The 15,545-nt window shown below is 35.5% G+C and overlaps 1 protein-coding gene across 4 annotated transcripts in view; it reads right to left on the reverse strand.

Moving 5' to 3' along the window:
- LOC133651914 (calcium-dependent secretion activator 1) overlaps nucleotides 1-15,545 on the reverse strand; it is a 304,205-nt gene that overhangs the window by 212,376 nt on the left and 76,284 nt on the right. For all 4 annotated transcript variants that reach the window (XM_062050168.1, XM_062050159.1, XM_062050151.1 and 1 more), the window contains exons 7-9: nucleotides 13,493-13,604; nucleotides 12,123-12,262; nucleotides 1,497-1,563 (exon numbers count right to left, since the gene is read on the reverse strand). In XM_062050168.1, coding sequence (XP_061906152.1) covers nucleotides 1,497-1,563; nucleotides 12,123-12,262; nucleotides 13,493-13,604 — 319 coding nt within the window. The remainder of the gene's footprint in view (nucleotides 1-1,496; nucleotides 1,564-12,122; nucleotides 12,263-13,492; nucleotides 13,605-15,545) is intronic.

Here is a 15,545-nt window from a genome sequence, read left to right on the forward strand (position 1 = left end):
AGAAGGCGCAAGGCCATTAAGACATTTCAAAACTAATTAAACTTAAAATTGACCCTGAAGCGAGCAAGGAGCCAAAGCAACAACTTTAAAACTAGTGTAATGTGCTCCCGCCCTCTGGTCCTCGTCTGCATGCATATGTGCAGCTGAGTTTTATAATAATTGTAGCTGTATAATATTATTTCTGGGAAGACCAGAAAGCAGGGCATTACAATACTCTAAACAATAGGAAATAAAAACTTGCTTTAGATAGATAGATAGATCGTACTTAATTGATTCCTTCAGGAGAGTTCCCTTAGGATAATTAAAACTTAGTTATATTAGTACTTTATTAAAATGAGTACTTCCGTGTTGGCTTGACAGAGAAACGGGCGGACTCTGGCTATGTTCTTAAGATGATAAAAACTATTTTTGAAATATTTTTAATATGTGGGATAAAAGTCAGCTGGGAATCAAAAATCACAACTACAGTATACAACTGAATCATCCAAGTACAAGTCCACAACTATACATGCACACCTGTACAAGTAAAACTATATGAACACACATGCACAACTACAAATGTACAGAACTATACCAGTACAACTACAAAACTATACAGTATATGCACACCTATACAAGTACAACTATCCAAACACACATGCACTACTATAAATATACACACCTATACAAGTACAACAACAGTATACAAGTACAACTACACAATTTTACATATGCAACTACAGTATACATATTCAACTAAACAATTACAACTATACACATAGGGAAAGCGATGCAGCATGGAAGCAAACAAATCAAAAGATCCGCAAAATTCAAGCACAATAATCCAGTCCGTAAAAAGCATCCTATTTGGCAGCCAGGTTCAGATCAACCAGATCATGACATCCATAGAAGTACAAGTAGAACTATTCAATACGTATACGGTGTATACATAGAAGTATACAAGTAAAAGTGTACATGTATGCATATATAACTTTTAAGTACAAGTATATACACGTAGAAGTATATAAGTGGAAGTATACAAGTAGAAGTACATAAGTAGAAATACAAAAGTAAAAGTAAACAAGTAGAAGTATAAAATTGAGTACAAGTACAAAGTACAAGTATACTGTGGGAGGCCCAAAGTACAATAGAGATGATGTTGAAGGCCTAATAAGATATTATTGTTTTTATGTTCCTGATCTCATTCGATTTAGCATGAAAACAAACTCAAAGTGAGACTTCAACATGTATGAACATGGAATCCAACATCGTGCAGAAGAAGTAGAATATTTACAAGCAGAGTAATATTAAAATAGTGTGATAAATATAACATTGTTAAAGATGACTTTTTCATGGTGATTGATTTATTAATTAATTAATAATCAATGTTTGACTTTTAATACAGCTTGTTCTTGACCAACATAAGGCACAGCCTCATCCATATGTTTATTATTGGTAGTATTATTTTGTTTTGGAAAGTACTTTGTAGGAACCTTGAAGCTCAAACATGCTCTTACCTGAACGAGTACAAAGAATCGTTTCTTCCATCTTTTCCACACATTTTTGCCAATAGCAAACAAGTACCTGTGGGATGAAGAACAGCAAAGTCATGCAACTATACAAAACAACATTTTTACTGGCACTTTTTGTAGTGTGAAACAGAACTGCTGTAAACATATCAATATGTTTTCTTCTTGCACAGGAATAATAATTCATTCATTCTTGGTGGAAGTCTCTTTCCACTGCGACATCTCCTGGTTGAACAGGGTTATTGCAACTGAAACCCTTATAGATAGATAGATAGATGGTACTTTATTGATTCCTTCAGGAGAGTTCCCTCAGGAAAATTAAAATGTTTTATGTTGTTTGCTGAGACACACAAGGAGCACTACTGCTTTTAGTATCATTTCTCATACTAGAAATCAATAGTAACACATCTATGAACTCATAAGAATCAATTTAAACACAAATAGGTGGGATAGAAGACACACAAGACATGTACAATACTACTAATAGATCATGTAAAGATGTGTCACGTTACATATCGGCATTAATAAAAACTGTAGAAATACATATACCGGTACATGTGTATGTGTGTGTGTGTGTGTGTGTGTGTATATATATATATATATATATATATATATATATATATATATATATATATATATATATATATATATATATATATATATATATATATATATATATATATATATATATATATATATATATATATATATATATATATATATATATATATATATATATATAGGCAAATGTATAAATGCTGACTTAATCATTTATTAAGTACAAAAATGCAACCATTAAGCATTTTATAGATAAGCCAATTATTAATGAGAAAAACATTTATAATTGTGTTTATAAACTGTATATTAATTAGTATCAATGTCGGGAATGTTTTATAAATGATAATTCAGTGTTCACTAATCTTTAACTAATGAGCTTAGTAATAATGAGTAAAACATTTATAACTGTATTTACAAAGTGCATGAGAATAAGTTTTTTGTCATGAATATGCTTTACAAATGAAGTCTTTACCAATGCTTTATTAATGATTAAAGATGTTTACTTGTTATTTTATACTGAATACTTTTTATATTTTTTAGCTTATTTTCTATGAATTAATTTACAAAATACTAAGAGCACTTTTTTACTTGATGAAAATTCTAACTTTTTGCATCATATTGTCCAAAAAAGACAACGTTTTCACGCTAACGCACACACATGAATGTCACGTGTCGCATTGAATACTGAAGTGAGGGGACTTTTATTTTAAAAGAACATCTGAGGGTGAGGACCCCACTTCCCTGCAGCTCCACCAGGCTGCTTGCGGGTAACTGATGAGCTCGGGTCTGCCTTTCCCCCAAGTCCTTCTGTGAGCTGTTTGTTCCAGCTGTCGTTGTAAATAAAACAGCATCCATGAGGCCACGTTCAAGAGGCTAACTTGTTTTGGTGCAACAGTAACAACACAGCAGCCCAGCAGCCTCAGTACTATATATGTAAATATATATTGATAGTGTATACCAGGGGTCACCAACGCGGTGCCCGCGGGCACCAGGTCGCCCGTAAGGACCAGATGAGTCGCCCGCGGGCCTGTTCTAAAAAAAAATAAATAAATAAATAAAAAAAATTTTTACAAAAACACAGGATACACTTTCAATCAGTGCATCAACCCAAACAACCTCCCCCATGCACACTCATCCACACCCACTCACACAAAAGGGGTTATTTCTTTCTGCTACCAATATTCTGGTTCCCACAACATAGACAACACATCTGCAAGGGACACAGTCCCTGAAGCACACATGATTGTATAGGCTGCTGGTCCACTAACATTTTCATTAATTACTATTTTTTATGTAATTATTTTTATATTGTTTTACTTTCTTTTTTATCCAAGAAAATGTTTTTTATTTATTTATCTTATTTTATTTTATTTTTTAAAAAAGGGCCTTATCTTCAACAGACCAGGTTGTCAATGAAATTGGATTTGTTTAAAGGGTTTTTTAAACCAGGCCCAGTCCAGATAATTTCCAAGTCGGACTCAGCAACACACACCTTCATTCATGTACACAGAAAAAAATTAGGGAACACAACAGATTGCATATAATTTATAAACAAAATTACATTTTCAAAATAAGCATTTATGTACAGTCCAGATTATGTCCAGGTCACTCAAATTAGGGAACACAACAACAGATATCATATAATCTATAAACATAATTATACTTTCAAAATAAGCCTTTGAGGACTTCTCATCTTTTTTTTAATGTTTTTTGGCATCATTATCGTTTTCAACCATGTAACTTTCTAAAGTTAGAAAATACTGAATAAATGTTTTAAAGAAAGTAATACTAAGTGAATATCTGTTTTTGGCCTTAAAAATAAACATTTTACAGAGTACTATAATTAAATTGACTAAATCATGATTGTCAATGAACTCTCCTAAAATAACAGAAACCACATTAAGCTTCATAAACAAACCAATCCTTAAACACATTTTTTCAACTTCCACCCAAAACAAAGACACAATATGACAATACCAAAACAAATGCAGGGTGGATTCAGGCTCCTGACAACAAAATCGGCAATCATCTGACTCTGTCATATTCCATAATTTTAACATTTTCCCTGTGGGTAAGAAGTTATAAATAATTTTAATTTGAAAATAACGATTTTGCACATCGATAGTGGTTTTATAGATTAGTTTGAATATGGCATCCCATGGCAACAGGCAGTCAAAAAAGTCCTCCCATTTTCCATTTGTGTTGTATGAGGCAGCCTTCAAAGATTTCTTTATTAAATAAAAATTATATATTTTTCTATTTATTTTAGTTCCTTTTTGCCAACTAGAATTTCTTATTAGAGGTTTACAAACTAATAATTTAGTAGTTCCATAATTAATTATTTGTTTCCATCTTTTCCCAATTACTCCAGTTAGTTGATAAAATGAAAAGCTTGAGCAAGCATCACCATACATAGCTCTAAATTCATCATACTTCATAATTTTACCATTCTCATTGATAATATCATTGACAAAAATGATTCCTCTTTCAAACATATTTTTCCAAAAGAAAGGCTTTCCATCTATTACAATATTAGAGTTCATCCATATTAACTGCTGCAAAATATCGTCTCTTTTTTCTGGCACATAAAATTGAAAACACCACTATGAGTTGATTGTTTCCTTTATGAACCCCGCCATGTTTCCCAGCAGACTCTCTGGGAGGGGATCACTTGTAAAAAAGGATACAATTTATTTTAAAACAGTACATGTTTTTTGTCCAACAGGACATTTGTGTACCACTCAATGTTTAAATACATCTTTGGAACAATTGATGCTTTTAAAGACAGACACATAGCTTCAAGGTTGAGAAGTTTCAGGACCCCATATTCATACTCTTTGTACAAAACCTTTCTTTTAATCTTTTCTGGTTTGCCGTTCCAGACAAAATCGAAGACCCTCCGCTCATAAATCTTAAAAAAGTTTTGTGATGGAGCTGGTAATGACAAAAACTAATAAATAAATTGAGGAATAATTAACGAGTTAGCAATAGACATTTTACCATACAAGGTTAGGGATTTCCCTTTCCATAATTGCATAATTTTGTCCAGCTTTCTTAGTCGATTATCATAATTTACTGAGCCTAGATCTTCCAGATTTTCTGGGACAACAACACCAAGTATGTTAACTGGTCCATCTGTCCACAAAACAGGCACTTTGCATTCCATTCGAAAGGACGTTCCCTTTAGATTTCCGATCCTTAACATTTTACATTTATCATAATTAAGCTTAAGGCCAGATGGCTGTGAAAATATGTCCAAAAGATTAAGAAGGTTCCGCAAACAATGAGGAAAAATCTTATCTTTGTGAATCAGCCTTTTCTGACATGAACTTCATCAAGAACAAACACAGAACACGCCTCACTGATGCACATCTGCAAGACTCACTCTGAGTTGCAGTGTCAAGTTACACACCAGAGTACAATACACTAGTTAACAGCATGCAATGCCAGGCTTCCCACTAACTGACAAAGAAACAGATAACAGATTTGGTGTCCAGTTCAAAGTGTGACATGATTTAAAAATTTGAGAGTTTACTTTTGTATTTTACATGAGTTATTATTTGTACAAACATGGTGCAAAGTAATTCATGATTTGTTAAAAAGTGTTAGTGGCTAGCTAGTTAAAATGGGATATTGTGATTTCACAAGACTGTCTTAGAAGTGATCATTTGAAAATGTTCAATTTGAAAAATGTGCACTTAGAGAAAATATAAAAATAAAGTGTTGCATATTGATATTTATCTGTTTCTATATATATTTATTGTGAGAAATCATTAAGATGATCAGTGTTTCCACAAAGATAAGTATCATTAATTATTAATAATAACAGAGTTAAAGGTAAATTGAGCAAATTGGCTACTTCTGGCAATGTATTTAAGTGTGTATCTAACTGGTAGCCCTTCGCATTAATCAGTACCCAAGAAGTAGCCCTTGGTTTCAAAAAGGTTGGTGACCCCTGGTGTATACCAAGGGTGTCCAAACTTTTTTCACTCAGGGCCCCGTACGGAAAAGTACATTGTTTTAATTGTTTATACCATTTTTTGATTTTCCAAAAATTCCCACATTTCCAGGAATTCCACAAATTTCAGGAAAAGTTTTTAAACAACATCCAGATTCAAACAATTCAGATGAGTGAGTCATTATTTATTTTCAATATACAACTCATTGTATTGCATTACCTTAAATGAGAAAGTGGCCCCGCAAAGATGGCTGCCATGCAGGCACGTAACATACATTAGCTGCTATGAATAAATGTACTTGTAATGGGATTTATTTTAGCTGTGTTAACAACTGCATCAAAGCAATCAAGAAAACTAATTGGTGGATTCGATTAATTGGACTCCTTAATTTTCAGTACTCTACTTAGACGCTGATGGTTGAAAATAGTTTTTTACTTCATTCGAAACATAAATTGAAGTTGACTTTATAGCTACAAAAATAAACAAATAGGAACCTGGTACATTAAAAAAAAGCAACGAAAAAAAAAGCTTCTATGTATTGAGTGCCAGAGGGGACAACATTAAATCAATAAATACATATTCAAAAAATTACTTAAATGTGACAGCAATTATTAATAATTGCAAATCAATACATAAATGTGTTATTAAATGTATCATTGATTTATTTACGGTAATTATTCAATCAGTTAATAATTTTAATAATTGATTCAATATTTAATTGATTATTACACAATTTAAATATTTATTTATTGTAATATTTAATTATTCATTTATTTATTTTACAACACTGTGGTGGCTCCTGCGGTGTTCTATACTGCCGTTTGTTGGGGTGGGGCCAGCACGGTCAGACACAGGAACAAACCTAATAAACTGATTAGGAGAGCGGACTCCGTCCTAGGCTGCCCACTAGACAGCATTCATGAGGTGGCCGACAGAAGGATTTTGACCAAGTTGACATCCATAATGTCCAAACCCTCTCACCCCATGCACAACACTGTGGAGGCCCTAAGTAGCTCCTTCAGCATTAGACTGTTACATCCACAGTGCAAGAAGGAGCACTGCCGCGGATCCTTTCTACCCACAACCATAAGATTACTGTTATGTTTTTTATCCATCCATCCATCCATTTTCTACCGCTTATTCCCTTCGGGGTCGCGGGGGGCGCAGGAGCCTATCTCAGCTACAATCAGGCGGAAGGCGGTGTACACCCTGGATAAGTCGCCACCTCATCGCAGGGCCAACACAGATAGACAGACAACATTCACACTCACATTCACACACTAGGGCCAATTTAGTGTTGCCAATCAGCCTATCCCCAGGTGCATGTCTTTGGAGGTGGGAGGAAGCCGGAGTACCCGGAGGGAACCCACGCAGTCACGGAGAGAACATGCAAACTCCACACAGAAAGATCCCGAGCCCGGGATTGAACTCACGACTACTCAGGACCTTCGTATTGTGAGGCAGACGCACTAACCCCTCTCCCACCGTGCTGCCCGTTATGTTTTTTTATGTTTTTTAGTGGTGTGGAATATGGATGTTAGTGTTTGTTTGTTGTATTTTATGTTCTGTCTGTACATAGTAGTGAGCAATATGTAACATTTATTCAAATATTTTTGTTTCTCATTACACTTTATTTCTGTTACTGTATGTAAAAACCTGCACTGCAACAACATGATTTCCCCATTGTATGATGAATAAAGTCTATCGTATCCTATTCATGAATTAAGAAAATCATTAAATAAATCATCAAATTATAAAATAATGAAATCAATAATTATTTCAATGATTAAATAATGAATTCATTTATAAAATAGTGAAATCTATAATTAAATGTAAATAAACATTAAATGCAATAATTACATATTTAAGACCATATTAATGTATGTAATTACAATTATAATAAATCAATGAAAAATTTAAAAATGTATTTAAAGATTTATTTATTCATTTATTTATTTCCATTTGGCACTCCATAGCCTTTTGCATGATTTCTGCAATTGTGCCTGTTTTTTGGCTGTGAAGTGACACCAGGTGACCACAAGAGAGCAGTAGAGCCAACTTTTGGGACACTGAGCTCTTTGAAGAGTCAAGAGGCGCTCAGTGACCATGAATGTGAGTTGTTCATACAGCCTCAACATCCTATCACAGTCTGTTCAGGACATAAAATTAACATTCAGCATTAATTGCAGTTTGCAGGCGGGTATTTATTTATTACACAAAATGTTTTCGAGCCACACAGCACCACACATCAGCAGCTAAAACGTGTGCTCCACATGCTTCTACACTTGTCAATGCTCAATCTTATTCACTCATTTTCCAACACTTATGCTGATCAGGTTAAAGGGTTAGCAAGAGCCCACACCGGTCGACCCTGGGGTTAGATGTGGAGAACCTTCGAGATTAAACTCACATATAATAGACACACAACCATTCAGAACTTTAAAGGAGAACTGCACTTTTGGGGGGAATTTTACCTATCGTTCACAATCATTATGAGAGACAAGAAGACAAAAGGTTTTGTTTTTGTTTCGCTTTCTAACATATACAAATCGTCTCGTTCTAGGTGGCTAGAAATGCAGCTAATGGGAGCAATCAATTCTACCTCTAAATCACTTTAAAAATGCATTCAAAAACCGTCAAGAATACTTCATTAACGTTCTGTAACCTGTATAATAACCAAGCTGTTATTGTAAGACCGAACACTGAGGAACTATTTTTCTAGTGTAGCAACATGATACGGTATTAGCCGTGAAAGCTAACTACGGCAAGAGATAAGCTAGCTTCTACAACAACACGAAACGCGTTTGAGTTTGTAATGCACAACAGCGCGATACGACACCAATTTGTACTGACTGAAAAACATGAACAATCATATTACATTAAAATGTTCCATCTAGAAGTGTTTTAATACAATACGGCCTTGAGTATTGACCAATATCGATATTAAACCAACATGATATCAGCCGGAATCAGACTTATCTACTTTTATAATTTCGTAGTGTGGAATGTTGGAAAAAGTTTTATCAAGTGAAATTAGTCAAACAGAAAACAATGGTAGGTATGAAAAACATTAAACCATTTATTATTAAACGTCTAGAATGGAATGGTAATTGTTTAGTTTTTTTAATGATGCAGGCACTTTTGTTACTGGATACTTTTTATTGCGCTTTTGCCTTGGAGACTTTGTATGTATAAGTAATGTGCAACAATAACTATTTCATACTTATTTATATCGACAAATGTGCTGTTTTAGACTACAATATTGGTCAATTAAGGACACATTTTACGTATGTCTAGCGTGTGGGCTATTGTGTGCTTAGCTGTTGTGTAGCTGCTAGCTCCTAGTGGCCTATAGCCTACCATGTTTACCTTATGTAAATGACTTTACTAAAGTAGAATAAAAGAGCAACATTGTGTGTTTATTGGAGGACATTCAGATGTTAGCTGGCTGTCCAGCTTTGCACAAGTATCACAGTGCTTATATCGGACATTTTACAAACCCCGTTTCCATATGAGTTGGGAAATTGTGTTAGATGTAAATATAAACGGAATACAATGATTTGCAAATCATTTTCAACCCATATTCAGTTGAATATGCTACAAAGACAACATATTTGATGTTCAAACTGAGAAAACTATTTTTTTTTGCAAATAATCATTAACTTTAGAATTTGATGCCAGCAACACGTGACAAAGAAGTTGGGAAAGGTGGCAATAAATACTGATAAAGTTGAGGAATGCTCATCAAACACTCATTTGGAACATCCCACAGGTGAACAGGCAAATTGGGAACAGGTGGGTGCCATGATTGGGAATAAAAGTAGATTCCATGAAATGCTCAGTCATTCACAAACAAGGATGGGGCGAGGGTCACCACTTTGTCAACAAATGCGTGAGCAAATTGTTGAACAGTTTAAGAAAAACCTTTCTCAACCAGCTATTGCAAGGAATTTAGCGATTTCACCATCTACGGTCCGTAATTTCATCAAAGGGTTCAGAGAATCTGGATAAATCACTGCACGTAAGCAGCTAAGCCTGTGACCTTCGATCCCTCAGGCTGTACTGCATCAACAAGCGACATCAGTGTGTAAAGGATATCACCACATGGGCTCAGGAACACTTCAGAAACCCACTGTCAGTAACTACAGTTGGTCGCTATATCTGTAAGTGCAAGTTAAAACTCTCCTATGCAAGGCGAAAACCGTTTATCAACAACACCCAGAAACGCCGTCGGCTTCGCTGGGCCTGAGCTCATCTAAAGTGGACTGATACAAAGTGGAAAAGTGTTCTGTGGTCTGACGAGTCCACATTTCAGATTGTTTTTGGAAACTGTGGATGTCGTGTCCTCCGGACCAAAGAGGAAAAGAACCATCCGGATTGTTATAGGCGCAAAGTTGAAAAGCCAGCATCTGTGATGGTATGGGGGTGTATTAGTGCCCAAGACATGGGTAACTTACACATCTGTGAAGGCGCCATTAATGCTGAAAAGTACATACAGGTTTTGGAGCAACATATGTTGCCATCCAAGCAACGTTACCATGGACGCCCCTGCTTATTTCAGCAAGACAATGCCAAGCCACGTGTTACATCAACGTGGCTTCATAGTAAAAGAGTGCGGGTACTAGACTGGCCTGCCTGTAGTCCAGACCTGTCTCCCATGGAAAATGTGTGGCGGATTATGAAGCCTAAAATACCACAACGGAGACCCCCGGACTGTTGAACAACTTAAGCTGTACATCAAGCAAGAATGGGAAAGAATTCCACCTGAGAAGCTTAAAAACTGTGTCTCCTCAGTTCCCAAACGTTTACTGAGTGTTGTTAAAAGGAAAGGCCATGTAACACAGTGGTGAACATGCCCTTTGCCAACTACTTTGGCAGATGTTGCAGCCATGAAATTCTAAGTTAATTATTGTTTGCAAAAAAAAAGTAAAGTTTATGAGTTTGAACATCAAGTATCTTGTCTTTGTAGTGCATTCAATTGAATATGGGTTGAAAAGGATTTGCAAATCATTGTATTTTGTTTATATTTACATCTAACACAATTTCCCAACTCATATGGAAACGGGGTTTGTATTAGTAATATTGTCATTATAAGTGCTAACGCAGACAAACTATTTAGAGTGGCGCCGTAATCACTACCAGGTGTCCCTATGTTTACATCATCGCGTGGCCTGCTGCTTCTTTGCTTCCTTGTTACCTGGAAATGTATTGTAGATCATAAATCACACATTTTACCTGGACTGAGTAGGTAATCCGACAAGTTGGGACACGAAAAGCGCTTGTCCCCCCCACCCATCCTGTTTTTTCGCGAGGATTATGAGACATTTTTAATCTAGAACAGGAATATAATAAGATTCAATCAGTCGGCATCCTAATGACAGCAGACCTTGTACAGTAAGTGATGTTTCATTATGTTTGTTGGCTCTCCAATTAAGTCTGCAGTCAGCATTAATCAGTGATAAAGAAAAAAAAAAGCAAACATAGTGATGAGTTTTTGAAAAGTAATGCGCTGTGTATGCTTAAAATGATCAAATTACGTAAATATTAAATGTTATTATAGATGTGCCTGTTAAAACATTACATATGTATTTATTACTTACATTGTGTATATAAAACCCTAATGGAGGTGTTAAGATGTTTTTTAGGGACTCTATAGGCAGAATTGAACGGCTCCTATAGTCTCCATTGTAAGGATCGCGTTTATTTAATATTCAGATTGCAAAAAAATATTAAGGCAAGGCAAGGCAAGGCAAGGCAACTTTATTTGTATAGCGCTTTTCATACACAAGGCAGACTCAAAGTGCTTCACATTAACAATAACATCCATCGTCACGTCTTTCATAAAGATTGTGAACGACAAGTAAATTTCCAAGAAAAGTGCAGTTCCCTTTTAAGACCTCACTGTTGGCTTTGTAAGGCCATGTTAGCTCTAAACTAAACAAATTTGATGCTAATCCATCTTTTTCTTATCTTTTTTTCCAAATAAGAATCGATAAGAGAACCGTTAAAGAACTGAATTGTTAAGCAGAGTGGAAAAAAAGAATCGTAACTGGAAAAATCTTATCAATTCCCATCTCTAATCCCATGTGACACTTACCCACAATGTTTCATGTTCTGGGGTTTGTCCATGCGAATAGCCAATTTGATCTTGAGGTCATTGTCTGGGCAGCCTTTTGAAACGGACATCTTGTGCAGCTCCGACTGCTTGGGACTGTTTGGCGTCGGATGAAGCACAACCTACAAGTAATAGCAAAACAACAACAACAACATTAGTCAGTCTAAGACAGGGGTAACCAACGCGGTGCCCGCGGGCACCAGGTAGCCCGTAAGGACCAGATGAGTAGCCCGCTGGCCTGTTCTAAAAATAGCTCAAATAGCAGCACTTACCAGTGAGCTGCCTCTATTTTTTAAATTGTATTTATTTACTAGCAAGCTGGTCTCGCTTTGCTCTACATTTTTAATTCTAAGAGAGACAAAACTCAAATAGAATTTGAAAATCCAAGAAAATATTTTAAAGACTTGGTCTTCACTTGTTTAAATAAATTCATTATTTTTTTAACTTTGCTTCTTGTAACTTTCAGAAAGACAATTTTAGAGAAAAAATACAACCTTAAAAATTATTTTAGGATTTTTAAACACATATACCTTTTTACCTTTTAAATTCCTTCCTCTTCTTTCCTGACAATTTAAATCAATGTTCAAGTAATTTTTTTTTTTTTATTGTAAAGAATAATAAATACATTTTAATTTAATTCTTCAATTTAGCTTCTGTTTTTTCGTCGAAGAATATTTGTGAAATATTTCTTCAAACGTATTATGATTAAAATTCAAAAAAATTATTCTGGCAAATCTAGAAAATCTGTAGAATCAAATTTAAATCTTATTTCAAAGTATTTTGAATTTCTTTTAAAAATGTTGTTCTGGAAAATCTAGAAGAAATAATGATTTGTTAGAAATATAGCTTGGTCCAATTTGTTATATATTCTAACAAAGTGCAGATTGGATTTTAACCTATTTAAAACATGTCATCAAAATTCTAAAATTAATCTTAATCAGGAAAAATTACTAATGATGTTCCATAAATTATTTTTTTAATTTTTTCAAAAAGATTCGAATTAGCTAGTTTTTCTCTTCTTTTTTTCGGTTGAATTTTGAATTTTAAAGAGTCGAAATTGAAGATAAATTATGTTTCAAAATTTAATTGTCATTTTTTTTCGTGTTTTCTCCTCTTTTAAACCGTTCAATTAAGTGTAAATATAATTAATTATTAATAATAACATAGAGTTAAAGGTAAATTGAGCAAATTGGCTATTTCTAGCAATTTATTTAAGTGTGTATCAAACTGGTAGCCCTTCGCATTAATCAGTACCCAAGAAGTAGCTCTTGGTTTCGAAAAGGTTGGTGACCCCTGGTCTAAGATATGAACTGTGACTCTTTTCACCCGTTTTTTCATTGGATATACTTTACCCGTCCAAGCTCCTTGTCCTCCAGCGCCAACACTCCAGTGCTTTCAGTGAAGAGCTTCACTTTAACGGCAGGTAAGGGCTGTGTAGTTGTGAAGTCCCCCTGGGTTCCCCAACTAGACACACATTAGTCAATAGGTTAGTACTGCAACAAAGAGGACTGGGATTATGTCCACATAAATACGGATACTTTTTCTGTGCTTTTTGGTCTCTTGTCCATACATAAACGCATGTGTTTGTCCTTAACAAAATAATAATAATAATATTTTTTAGTTTTTTTGTTTTTTGTCATTAAAAAATACAATCATGCGTGCTTACGGACGGTATCCCTGCAGACTGTATTGATCTATATTGATATAGAATAGAATAGAATAGAATAGAATAGAATAGAATAGAATAGAAAGTACTTTATTGATCCCTGGGGGAAATTCAGCACCACAGTTCGCTCACAATAGACAATAATAATTATTAATAATATAATATAATATATCAATCAATCAATCAATCAATGTTTATTTATATAGCCCTAAATCACAAGTGTCTCAAAGGGATGTACAAGCCACAACGACATCCTCGGTACAGAGCCCACATACGGGCAAGGAAAACTCACCCCAGTGGGACGTCAATGTGAATGACTATGAGAAACCTTGGAGAGGACCGCATATGTGGGTAACCCCCCCCTCTAGGGGAGACCGAAAGCAATGGATTTCGAGTGGGTCTGACATAATATTGTGAATGTCCAACACATCAGCGAAAGTCCAGTCCATAGTGGGGCCAGCAGGAACCATCCCGAGTGGAGACGGGTCAGCAGCGTAGAGATGTCCCATCTGATGGACAGGCTAGCGGTCCACCCCGGGTTTGGAGCAGAGTAGAAAAGAAAAGAAAAGAAACGGCAGATGAACTGGTCTAAAAAGGGAGTCTATTTAAAGGCTAGAGTATACAAATGAGTTTTAAGATGAGACTTAAATGCTTCTACTGAGGTAGCATCTCTAACTTTTACCGGGAGGGCATACCATAGTATAGGAGCCCGAATAGAAAACGCTCTATAGCCCGCAGACTTTTTTTGGGCTCTGGGAATCACTAATAAGCCGGAGTTCTTTGAACGCAGATTTCTTGCCGGGACATATGGTACAATACAATCGTCAAGATAGGCAGGAGCTTGACCGTGTAGTATTTTATACGTAAGTAGTAAAACCTTAAAGTCCCATCTTAGGTGCACAGGAAGCCAGTGCAAGTGAGCCAGTATAGGCGTAATATGATCAAACTTTCTTGTTTTTGTCAAAAGTCTAGCAGCCGCATTTTGTACCATCTGTAATCTTTTAATGCTAGACATAGGGAGGCCCGAAAACAAAACGTTACAGTAATCGAGACGAGATGTAACGAACGCATGGATAATGATCTCAGCATCGCTTGTGGACAAAATGGAACGAATTTTAGCGATATTACGGAGATGAAAGAAGGCCGTTTTAGTAACACTCTTAATGTGTGACTCAAACGAGAGAGTAGGGTCGAAGATAATACCCAGATTCTTTACCGAGTCGCCTTGTTTAATTGTTTGGTTGTCAAATGTTAAGGTGGTATTATTAAATAGATGTCGGTGTTGAGCAGGACCGATAAACAGCATTTCCGTTTTCTTAGCGTTGAGTTGCAAAAAGTTAGCGGACATCCATTGTTTAATTTCATTAAGACACGCCTCCAGCTGACTACAATCCGGTGTGTTGGTCAGCTTTAGGGGCATGTAGAGTTGGGTGTCATCAGCATAACAGTGAAAGCTAACACCGTATTTGCGTATGATGTCACCTAGCAGCAGCATGTAAATACTAAAGAGTGCAGGGCCAAGAACCGAACCCTGGGGAACTCTGCACGTTACCTTAACATAGTCCGAGGTCACATTGTTATGGGAGACACACTGCATCCTGTCAGTAAGATAAGAGTTAAACCAAGACAAGGCTAAGTCTGTCATCCCAATACGCGTTTTGATACGCTCTAATAAAATATTATGATCAACAGTATCGAAAGCGGCGCTAAGATCAAGAAGCAGCAACATAGATGAAGCA

Source organism: Entelurus aequoreus, linkage group LG01 (assembly GCF_033978785.1).
Source record: "Entelurus aequoreus isolate RoL-2023_Sb linkage group LG01, RoL_Eaeq_v1.1, whole genome shotgun sequence".
Classification (NCBI taxonomy): domain Eukaryota; kingdom Metazoa; phylum Chordata; class Actinopteri; order Syngnathiformes; family Syngnathidae; genus Entelurus; species Entelurus aequoreus.